Source organism: Engystomops pustulosus, chromosome 2, assembly GCF_040894005.1.
Source record: "Engystomops pustulosus chromosome 2, aEngPut4.maternal, whole genome shotgun sequence".
In the NCBI taxonomy this organism is placed as follows: Eukaryota; Metazoa; Chordata; class Amphibia; order Anura; family Leptodactylidae; genus Engystomops; species Engystomops pustulosus.
In genome coordinates, this window is record NC_092412.1 from 89356688 (window position 1) to 89369357 (window position 12670).

Here is a 12670-nt window from a genome sequence, read left to right on the forward strand (position 1 = left end):
CACATCAAGGACCACAACTTTTCAGTATCCCTGGCATTTACAGCATTTCCTTCATATGAATTAAAATCTGAAGCTCAATATGAGCCACAGGTTTTTAGAGCGGCATTTGGATTAGATTTGTGCTGGTACTGTTTAACAATAAAAGTAGAGCAATCGACTTTCTAGTCTAAACACTTTTCTTTACTCATTTTAGCTTTTGACATCAAGTCCCTATATGCTGGTAGTAGCTGTGAGTGGTCTGGTAAGTACCCAGTTGCATTACTACATTGTACTTCTGACAAGTGTTTAAAACATATGGTTATTGGCTCACCATTACAATATAAATGGGAATAAAAAGTTTCAAACTCCTCATAAATCAGTAGGCTAGTAGGACATTTTTCAGCATATGGCTTTTAAAATTTCCCTCATAAGATGGTTATTATATGTATCTTGTTCTAAGTTTGTAGCTATCCATACTGAGCCATGCTGAAGAAGAAGAAAAACAGACTTCAAAATGGTCAAATTAGTTGCTGCCCCACACCTGTTTTAGTAGCCATGCACATTCATCCAAACAAAGGAGCTAAGAACGAAGTCAGTACACAGTTAGACTACACAGTCTTATGCTGCACCAGAGTTATCACTGTGTCTGATGCTAGATGGTAAATGATGTTTTAAGACAGTTGTACTTTACAACTCCTATTAGTTGGTGCAGTTTATGCCCGGAAACTGCCCCCAAATTTTGGTGCATTTGCATCATATTTGATGCATGTTGTTATTCCCATGAAGCCAAACACCAAGGGTTTAGGAAGCTTCAAGAAGGAGGGATTCTGCCAGAGGGAGCACACACCATTGTGTCAGTGTGCTTGGTTTACAATCTTTGATCCTGGTGATAGGTTTTCTTTAAGCTTAAGGTTTGGCTATTATCCCACATTGTGTCAAGTTCGAGATTGACAGGGAGCTGCCATAATTAAGGTGGCACTGTTTTTTCTCCACACCGAAACATATACTACCATATTCCTTACCTTGAAGCCCCTCCTGAAGAAAGAAGAGGATCTGCAGGGGGTGTCAGAAAGGTGAGTCAGAGTTTATTTCTTTTATTGACTGGGCAGACTAGGGGGAATGTGCTGGCTATATACCAGGGGCTTGGGCTGTCTGGCTATATACTGGGGGCATAGGCAGGCTGGCTATATACTAGGGGGCATTGGCTGCTGCCTCTATTCTAGGGGGCATTGGCTGCTGCCTATATACTAGGGGGCATTGGCTGGCTGACTATTTACTAGGGGGTATTGGCTGGCTGACTATATACTAGGGTGCATGGACTGGATGCCAGTATGATAGGGGGCATGGACTGGTAGGCTGTGTACTCGGGGACATGGGCTGGCTCGCTATATACTAGGGCAGTGGTGGCGAACCTTTTAGAGGCAGAGTGCCCAAACTACAACAAAGACCCGCTTATTTATCGCAAAGTGCCAACATAGAAATTTAATTTGTGATTTATACTCCCTTCTCTGTCACAGTTTTCATTGATACCAGCACTCTGAGGACACCAATAAAACAGGAAATAGTCCCAGGTAGAGCTGTCACTTTAAAAAAGCTCTGTGCACAGAAAGTCCTGGGCTGTCTGGGACTGCAGGAAGATACCTGGAGTCATCTCTGGTGATGGCCTGAGTGCCCACAGAAAGGGCCATAGGTTAGCCATCACTGTACTAGGGGCTGATTATATACTGGGGGGGCAGGGGCTGGCTAGCTATATATGAGAGGGCATGGGCTGGCTGGATATATACTAGGGGGCAAGGGGCTGAATAGCTATATACTGGGTGGAGGCTGTGACCAATGCATTTCGCACCCTAGGTTTATATTTAGAATAAGAAATATCAAGTGAGAGAGAGGATGTGTAGAAGTGACAGCCATTTCGCTCTTATGGATGTTTCTTCCGGCTTTTAGATTATTTGACTCCAGTTTGATTATTTTGATTCCAGTTTGTGAATTTAACCTTGGGTTAAAACAAAAGCAAATTATCACTTTCTATGTCTCATGGTATATAGGATGTAATTAAATTTATTTTACTCACTGATTACTAAGGAATCACTTAAGTTAAAAGCAGAAGCTGACTCTTTATACGTGCAAAGATTTTAATCTGTAAAGATCATAAACAAGATCATGACCTATTTCATGTGCTGCAAGAATAAAGCTAGATTTCCCGTTTCTATCTTTATCGACTCCAAAAGGTTTTTTAACTGCCTGCCACAATTAGACAGTGCAGCAAACCCCTCAAAAAAGTTGTACTCTATGGGACACATTTACTAAGGGTCCGAATCGCGTTTTTTTCGCTTGGTTTCCCTAATTTTTCAGTTTTGCGCCGAATTCTGTCGGGATTTTGGATTTCGTTGCAATGGCGCCAGCTTTCACGCGACAGATCGGGGGGGCGTGTCTGTCGGAAAACCCGACAGATTCTGAAAAACAGCGGAATTTTAAAAACAAATTGTGTCGCAAAAGCAATCACTCACAGGCACCAGGAATAGGTTGGTGAACTCCAGCGGGACCTCGGCGCAGCAACGACACCTGGTGGACATTGGGCGCACAACCTTAGTGAATCGCCGGAAGACCCGAATCCTCGTTGGAGAACACGCTGCTGGATCGCGACAGGATCGGGTAAGTAAATGGTCAAGTCCCTATGTGGGGGCCATTTAAGTAAAAAAACTTTTATACTTCCTGCGCCTGTGCAGTCGCGCAATGAAACCCACGTACTACACCCCAACTTCACTTCACTGCTCAATGAAGCAGGGGTGTACCTCTCTGGCTTCATTGAAGTACAGCACAGGTGCAGGGAGCACAAGAGATGGGTCTGACACACCTCATCGGACTCGTCTCTAGGTAGGTATAAAGTTTTTTTAAATTTTTCATATAGTGGCTACGCTGTACAAGGGACTTGGTAAAGAGTGATTTGGGACACTAAACCACCAGTCCCATATTGCCCTGACATTTCCTTTTAAAGAAGTTAATGAGATCCATCCAGGGGTGACCATTCTTCTGGAACAGCAGGTAGAGCTTCACTGTAAAATAGTGAGCAGAAGCTTAATCCACAAGGGATCAATTAGAAAGAAAAATATAGAGTTATATATTTATGCAAATTAGCCAGGGACGCTCAGACTTCATCACTCAAACACTTAAGGGAGCCTTGTATGTTAATATATGCACCCCCCCATAGCGCTAGTGACCGCACCCATCACCTATTAATGTCCTCGGGGTTGGGGGGGGGGTTGTGCATACATTAAAAGTCTAGGTTCCCTGAGGCGCTCTGGTGAGATAGCCAGATTGACCCCAGACTAATTTGCATAAATTGTATAACTCTATGCATGCAGAACGATGTTCCTCAGGAGCTTCTTACTAGGACACATCTACCATCAGTTTAATTAAACAATGTGTGAAGATAAACTAATCCTTCCGTTCCCATGCAGGTCCCTGGTAATATCCACACCATGTGAGTGCAGAACACCAACACCAACCAACCAACTTATTGGGCTGTTTATGTTGTGGAAGAAGGCGGAGGCTTTTCCACAAAACCAAATAATAATTTTAAATGTACATAAAACTCATAGCATACACAGCTAAGAGGGGGAAAACAACTACTTAAAGGCATATCCTATTATTGGAGCTGAGAATAATTTGCATATTTTTCTGTTACACCCAGAGGTTTGTATTGATGTAATCTTCCAGATGAAGCTGATATACAGCGTGAGCTGCAAGGCTTTAATATTCACACATTTACAGTTTCAGTTTGCGCCCCCCCCTAATCTTCTCACCTATAATACATGCCATTTTGATATAAGGATATGGCTATGTGACTAGAGGAAGCAACATCTACGGAAAACAGCCCATATAACTTGAGAACATAGTAGTCATGTCATTCACTTGGCCTGATGCAGTGTGATGTAAAGGGCTCATACACATTGGCATGGAGCCTGTACAGCAGGAGTGTCCAACTCAATGTCACCAAGGACCACGGGCTCCCTATGCTTGCTTCAAACATGCAACATTCTATATGGTACATGCAACATTGTATAAATGTAAAATTCTCCTTTCACACACATCCTCCCCCTACTCACACATACTTCCCCCTTCCCAGTCATGTTTTCCTCTCAACTTTTCATCAATTCTGATTTTCCATAGCACCTTATATCTTACCAACCATCCCCACCATTTGTAGTAACATGAGGAGAGCTAGATGATGTGTAAGGACACCATGCACTCACATGCAGCAGCTTTTATGGTGGGTCTGTACAACAGAAATAGCATTAAAGGGGTTTTCCACCAGGGAGCCGGGGTATAAAAAACACCCAAAAAACACTGCTTACAGTTTCAGGCTCTGCACCTGACCAGAGGTTTCGGGAAGTCACAGGACTTGCTTCATCAAATAATTGGCCTACTGCACTGGTTCCAGAGTCAACCTTCCACTATGATATTAAGTCAGAGTGATCACGCAGGCATAAAAGCGAAGTCTGCACAATTACTGTAGGGGGTTTCTTATCATGGACATTTAATTCCTAAAAGAGATACCGTACATTATAATTGTCCCCAGGTTATTAAAATTTATACAATGCACCCCGATTTTAATCATGAACGGCCCCCAACAAATTAAATATATTGGAAACACGCATTTATGTATGGATTATTGTATATGCAGCGCTAGAAATGTTTAATATTTTTGAAATTATAACATTGTGCCTGTCATGAATTACTATTATTATTATAATAGTGAATACATGTATACTTCAGCAGTAGAAATCTTAGTACATAAGCACCAGTATGGAATTCAATACAAAAGTACAGTACTAGAAGTGACCAAGTCCTGGTCGCACTGCACACTGCCCTCAGTATATAGGTATCCAGCACACTGCCCCCAGTATATAAGGTATCCAGCACACCGTTCCCAGTATATAGGTATCCAGCACACTGTTCCCAGTATATAGGTATCCAGTACAATGCCCAGTATATAGGAAGCCAGCAAACTGCCCCCAGTATATAGAGAGCCAGCACACTGAACCCCCCAGTATTTAAGGAGTGAGTACACTGCAGCATCCCCCAGTATATAGAAAGACAGCTATCTGCAACCAACCCTCTCTAGTATATAGGTAACCCCAACACATTGAAGCCCCCCAAGCATATAGGCATCTCCAGCTTAATGCAGACTCCCAGTAAATAGCCCCAGAACAATGCAGCTTCCCTTCCCCTATATATAGGTAGCCCCAGCACACTGCAGTCTCCCCCCAGTATATAAGTAGCTCCATCACAATGCATCCCCTCCCAGTATATAGATAGCCCCAGTACTTCAGCAACCCCCCATTATAAAGCTAACCCCAGCACAGTGAAGCCCCCTCAGTATATAAGATAAAAGATACTTGGCACTCAAAATTGATTTTGTGGTTGAAACAAGAATTTTTTCTTTATTTTAGCTGCTGTAACAGAGTCACTGAAACAACAATCCATATATTTAAAAACAAAATATTTTGGTCTTATGCCAGACCTTCTTCATTCACAAATTGACATAGAGTATCAGGATAAGTAGAGAGATAATGCAACCAGGGTCAGGCAAAAGAGCGCCATGAGCAAATGTGGCACTGCTGCATAATTGGGAGAATGCAAACTGCAGCCAACCCTCTGTAGTATATAGGTACCTCTACACTATGAAGCCACCCAGTATATAGGTATCCCCAGCACATTGCAGCCCTCCCTGTAAATAGCCCTAGAACAATGCAACCTCCCCACCCCCATATATAGATAGCCCCAGCACTTTGCAGCCTCCCCCCAAGTATATAGGTAGTCCCAAGACAATGCAGCTATGGAATTTGATGGTGCTATATAAATAAATATGATTATTATTAGCTTCCCCCAGTATATAGGTAGGCCCAACACAATGCACCCTCCATCCCCCGAAGTATATAGGTAACCTCGGCACACTGCAGTCACCCCCCAGTATATAGGTAGCCCCTGCACAATTCACCTCCCCTCCCCAGTAAATAGGGAGCCCCAGCACAATCCAGCCCCCCGCCCGGATATACATAGCTCCAGCACAGTGCAGTCCCCCCCCCTAGTATGTAGGTAGCCCTGGCACAATGCAGCCACTTCCTCCTAGTGTATAGGTAGCCCCAGCACAAAGCCCCTTCCCCTATAGTATTTAGTAGCTCCAGTATAATCTTCAGGGAGCCTGAAGATTTTTCTTGGTGGGCAGCTGCTGGTGCCCCTAGTTTCTCCCACCAAGTTACGTGTGGGGCTATTGTCTGCCGTGCCTAGTGGAAGAAATGGGCCTGATTTAAATGTACTTTTACTGGAAGTTTTTTGAATAACCATGCATATAGATTGTTTATATATTTATTTATTTTTTATTTTTCTGGACAGGTTTCTGGATTATTCTACAGCAAAGATGTTTTAAATATTGGACAATTGTTGTGTGTTCCAAGGTGGTTGGCTAAGGTCTTTTCCCAGACTCTAGAGCCGATATTTTCATCTGTTGAACCTATCAACGAAGCCCATGTTGGCATGGGGGCAACAGTGGACATCCAGAGGCAACAAAGGATAGAATTGCTAGATCAGCAGATAATGCTATCACAACTTTCGCAGTTTGGTAGGAGGCGCAACGATCAGGTATGTCTCCATTAGGAAGGCAATTGTTAACATACCCTGCTGTAAAAAGAATTTGCCTCTCATAAAAGTTCATCCTGCACTGGTTATTTGTCAGTTTAATATTTTAGATCATCCAGCTAATTTTAGTACAATGTAAAGACAACACGAATAAACACTAAATTCCACTTTTAAAAGGTGATTCCATTTATTAAACATACATTCTAAATCTAAGTCAATCACGTGAAAATTAATTTCCCCTACACTTAATAACTGGATGTTATCTGTAATGTAATATTTTACATAACTTGCAATGAGTCTGTAGGGTGGCTACATCTGAAGTCTCTTAGGAATGAACTACCTGTTTAATATCTTCTCAGAACATCTTTATGGGATTGAAGGTGGCCACTCCGGGTAGACTTGCTTGCTGCATAACCCAACTGTGCTGGTCATGGTTTTTGACATGTACCGTATATACTCGAGTATAAGCCGACTTTTTCAGCACCACTTTTTGTGTCAGCAGTCGGCGACACTGCAGTGTCTTAGTTTCTCTGCCAGTAGATCGCATAGAAGTGCATCTGCCGGCCCAGCCCGGGAACCTGAAAACCTGCTACAGGGAGAAGAGGGCACTGGGGGACAATGCCGGAGGTTGAGTACTAACTTTATTTTTTTATCGAGTGCTCTGCTGTGGATGTAACTTTAAGGGGGCACTGTGCTGTGGACATTCGGGGGCACTGTGCTGTGTACATTCGGGGGCGCTGTGCTGTGGACATTCGGGGGGCACTGTGCTGTGGACATTCAGGGGGGCACTGTGCTGTGGACATTCGGGTGGCACTGTGCTGTGGACATTCGGGTGGCACTGTGCTGTGGACATTCGGGTGGCACTGTGCTGTGGACATTCGGGTGGCACTGTGCTGTGGACATTCGGGGGGCACTGTGCTGAGGACATTCGGGGGGCACTGTCTAGTGGACATTCGGGAAGCACTCTGCTGTGGACGTAAAGGGGGGCACTCTGCTGTGGACGTAAAGGGGGGCACTCTGCTGTGGACGTAAAGGGGGGCACTCTGCTGTGGACGTAAAGGGGGGCACTCTGCTGTGGACGTAAAGGGGGGCACTCTGCTGTGGACGTAAAGGGGGGCACTCTGCTGTGGACGTAAAGGGGGGCACTCTGCTGTGGACGTAAAGGGGGGCACTCTGCTGTGGACGTAAAGGGGGGCACTCTGCTGTGGGCGTAAAGGGGGGCACTCTGCTGTGGGCGTAAAGGGGGGCACTCTGCTGTGGGCGTAAAGGGGGGCACTCTGCTGTGGGCGTAAAGGGGGGCACTCTGCTGTGGGCGTAAAGGGGGGCACTCTTCATGTACCTCTTCATATATCCGGCAGGATACAGAGGGCAGCGTATGATAATTCTCCTGAATGTCCAGGTCAATTATTGACATTTTGCTATAAGCTTCCTTAACTGACGATATCTCTGAAAAAGCTTTACATATCATAACAATTTTTACTTATTCTTTTCATGACATGTGAGACTTTAACTTGATAAGATACTTTTGTTAATTTAATTATTTCTCATTTTTACAATCATTTTTAATAAGTAGTAAGTTTTACCAAAATATGTTTTAAATATGTACAGTATTATTCCATCACCCTTTCCCAGGTTCAGCTACTGATGCAGAGGGTGCATGTACTTCTACAATTCTGCAAAGTGAAAGCAAAAGTCTTACCTGCAGCTCCTTCTATATTCTGCCTTCAGCTGACAGGCTGGAGGGGGGCACACACTTCAAACGCCTATATCTCCTAAACCAGTGATGGCGAACCTATGGCACGGGTGCCAGAGGTGGCACTTGGAGCCCTTTTTGTGGGCACCCAGGCCTTCACCCCAACACAGAGTCTGCCAGCTAGGACTCAAGGTTTTCTCCTGTGATCCAATACAGCCCAGGACGTGCCATGCTCAGCGCTATTTGGCTGCCAAGACTAAAGGAGGAGCAAGAAGGTGTGGATAGGGATGGATTGTTATTGGAGCTCCTGCTCTGGGTCCCCTGATCCTTCCTCTTCAGGGCACCCTGGAGGGAAGCTACAATCCAAATTTCTCCATCTTTTTATTGTATTGGTGAACTCAGGACGCCAATACGATTAAAACCTGTGATACACCAGGGATCAATCACTTACTGCTTAAATTGTCATGTTGGCACTTTGCAACATATAATTGGGTTTTGGTTGTAGCTTGGGCACGCTGTCTCCAAAAGGTTCGCCATCACTGTCCTAAACCCTTGTACCTAGAAACACAATTCTAGCGTCAAACAGTATTTAACAGGAGAATGTCCCCTTTACAATCAAGGATTGTTTATGGGCGCTTAACAGATGCGGAGATATTCGCTCTTTAAAGGGGTATTCTCGTCTGGGCACTCACATTCAGTTTGATTAATCTGCCATTAATAAACATTTCTTCAATTAGATGTTATTTAAAAAAATGTTCCTGTGTGAAGATAATTTCTCAGAATTGTTGCCATGTTGTCCCTTAGAAACGAGATGGCTTCCTCGGATACGGCCACCTCTGCTGGATAGATAGCACAAATAGACAAAAAGTTTTTGTATATGAAATATCCGGGAGTTACTGCAGGTCCCACATGTTGTGTTGTGTAATGATCGCTGAATGCATGTGGTCAGGCAGAGCTCAATAGCGCATGTCTGGCCATTGCTGCCTAAATCTGACGTGGTCGTAACCGAGGAAGCCATCTCGTTTCTAAGGGACGGCATGGCCACATTTATGGGAAATTATCTTCACACAGAAATATTTTTTTTAATAACATCCAATTGAAGAAATGTTTATATATGTATGATTAATGAAACTGAATGTGAATGCAGAGACGAGAATACCCCTTTAAGTTACAATTGTAACTAGAAAGCTCTACATAAAAATCTACATTTTTTTTACAATCTATGTATCACAATCCACAATATTATCGCCTATTTAAGAATTGTGTTTCTAGGTGCCAGGGTTCAGGAGATATAGCCACTGTCAATATGTTTAAAGATATCCTTTCTGCACGGGGCATGTGCAAATAGGACGTATATAGCCGTATGCCAGTCGTGGAGGGGTTAAAGTTGTAGTAAAAATAATTTGATTTTTATACAGCTTTCTATTCCTGAGTTGTAATTTTAAGACTGGATATCTCTGCTTATGTTACGCACCCATACACAATCATGATATAATGTTAATACATATCATATCATACACAATCTAACGACCAGGACCTTTTTTTGTTCTTGCATTTCCATTTTTTACTTCCCACCTTCAAAAATCTATAACTTTTTTATTTTTCCACGTGAAGGGCTTGTTTTCTGTGTAACAAATTACACTTGATAGTGACGTGTTGAAATTGTTGAAAAAATGCATTTGCGCCATTTTCTTGTGGGCTTGCATTTTAAGGCTTTCACTGTACACCCCAATTGACATGTCCCCTTCATTCTTTGGGTCGGTGTGATCACGGGGATACCAAATATATACACTTTTTGTAATTCTTTCATACATACAGTATACAAAAATTTAAACCTCCTGTACAAAATAAAATTCTTCATTTTGGAGCTGTGGGAGGTGTCATTTTTTGCAGCTTTTTTCTCATGCTAGCACTTTAAGGACTGTACGGCCTTTTGATCACTTTCTATTGAAATTTTTTTTTCATTTTCAAAATGATAACAACTTTGTGCACTATTTTCCGTTAAGGGGTTAACCGCTGGGAAAAACGTTAATATATTTTGATAGATCGGAGATTTTGGGACGCGGCGATACCTAACATGTTTATTCATTTTTATTTTTTATTTATATCAGTTCTAGGGAAAGGGGGTGAATTGGCATTTTTTACATTTTTTTAAAACTTTTTTTAAATAATTTTTTTTTTACCATTTTTCAAACCGCCTAGGGTACTTTAACCCTATCTTGTACAAATCACACATTGTAATAAAGGAGTTAAAATCAGACAGCCTTGGGTCTTTGTATGACCCGAGGCTGTTACCGATCACCGGCCCCCGATAACTGGGGGTGATAAACTGTTTCAATATGGCGGCTCCCACGCGCCGCTGGGATTTAAATGCGTCCGGCAGTTTAGACGGATTCATTTACAGGGTTGATGTGATGTACAGATACGTCACACATCGGTAAGGGGTTAATATAACATATTATGTTATATTATGGTGTCTCTCGTTGCTCAGAAAAACAACCCTGAGGACTTCAGGCACAGCATGAAGAAACAAATCCGGCACTGACGGGAGAATCACCATTTCAGTTTTTTTTATTCTAATCTAAGCACATAGCATAGCAGTGTGCATAGAGACACAAAACGTATTCCAGGTAAAACAGACCATGATCATGGTCTATTTGCATACAGAGTCTACACTCTTTTAAACTAGAGAGGCTCAAAGGCATGTGATGTCACTATCACATGACCAAAGTTATGAGACCAACTTAGAGCGTCTCCACCTCCCCTGTTTGTGAGTACTACAGCTCAAAACTTTTTATAAACATACACAAAAAGATTGTATAGTCTTGAGAGGTAAGCGTTTAAGATTTTGATTTTGACATCATCCATGAATTCTAAATACAATTGCAATTACAAATATATCAAACATGAAAAACTTATTATATTTGCAAAAAACTTTGTTGTATTAAAATCCTTATATATATATTTATATATATAGATATATTAGAAACATATGTCAATATTGGCACAAAATCAGGTCCTGACGTAGATTTAGACCTTATAGTTGTCTAGTTTTTAACCCCTTCCCGCCGAAGCCCCAGTATATAGCCAGAAAGCCTGCCCCTAGTATATAGCTAGTCGTGCTCCCCCAGGTATATAGCCAGCCCTGTGCTCCGTGCTATCTATAAAGTTCTGGCCAGACTCCACCGTCTTAAAACGTCTCAAGTCAGTTATACTTAAATGAAGTGTTGGAGTTCAGTCAAGAAGGAAACCAAAGACTCTGTTATAGAGGTCTGTTTGTGAAGGACACTACATGGCATAAGCAGGGTACACTATTCTTACATCACAAGCAGAATCCTACGAACCTTTAAGACTGTCAGTTAAGACACTGGACGCAATGTTGCGCCCCCACCTTTTGTAAACATTTACACGGCTACCAGCATGTGAGCTCTTTTAGACAAGATAACAAAACACAGATAATGCAGCTTTATTCCCCCTTGCTCTCCCTCATTTACTCTATAAACTCCAAATAACAGGTACCAGAGATATTGCAACACTGTTTAGTAATTTTTCTCTAATCGTCTTGGTCAAATAAGTTTTAACTGGACCATAATGAAACAAACAACTTCCCACTCCAAGAATTCTCTTAGCAGAAATCTGGAATCAGTGAAAATATTCACCTTTCCTGGCTTTTAGTCCAAACATCTATCAAGATTCTCCAATGGTGCTCAGGTGCTAAACTACAACAAAAAACTGTTGTTTTCTACAACTATTATCCTCAACCAGCCTTTATGGCTGCCAACAAAGTAGAGTCATAAGCAATTAACTTCAGGGACTTGAGAAAATAAACTGTTCTAAGATGGCTGCCACTGAAGGATGGTAGGGCGTGTCATCTTCTCTAACCACCAGGTACAGGGGTGGAGTCTAAGAGGGTGCTGGTCTGGATCCTAGACGCCATATTTTTTCCCTATTTCCAGGGAAAATACATAAAATCTATTTTTTTTCAAATTCTCTCCACATCAAAAACTTTGAAATGTCCCTTATTGCCTGTCACTCTGTCCTGGTCCGTCCGTCAAAGCCAAAGGCTCATAGTGTCTGTTTGCAAATCTGATCAAGTTTTCTCACTTGTACATTCAAGAGATCATCTGACACGTCCAAAACCTTCAAAACTACTACTTTTCTTTTTACCACTAAGCCACCAGCCCTTTCTGTTCCATTATATCAACTTTGCACTTTTCCAACAGTCCTACTTAACTCAACAACCAACTGTCCACTTACATGAAGCCAACCTTCTGTCTGTGCATCTTTTCCTTCATGTAAAAAACAATCTGAGTCCCTTGTCCGCAATGTGCTTGTATTAATTTACTGTGTTCACTACCT

At 42.3% G+C, this 12670-nt stretch overlaps 1 protein-coding gene across 4 annotated transcripts in view; it reads left to right on the top strand.

The window, feature by feature from the left end:
- Window positions 1-12670, top strand: part of UBAC2 (UBA domain containing 2) — a 106654-nt gene that overhangs the window by 68006 nt on the left and 25978 nt on the right. For all 4 annotated transcript variants that reach the window (XM_072135492.1, XM_072135490.1, XM_072135491.1 and 1 more), the window contains exons 7-8: window positions 194-241; window positions 6376-6621. In XM_072135492.1, coding sequence (XP_071991593.1) covers window positions 194-241; window positions 6376-6621 — 294 coding nt within the window. The remainder of the gene's footprint in view (window positions 1-193; window positions 242-6375; window positions 6622-12670) is intronic.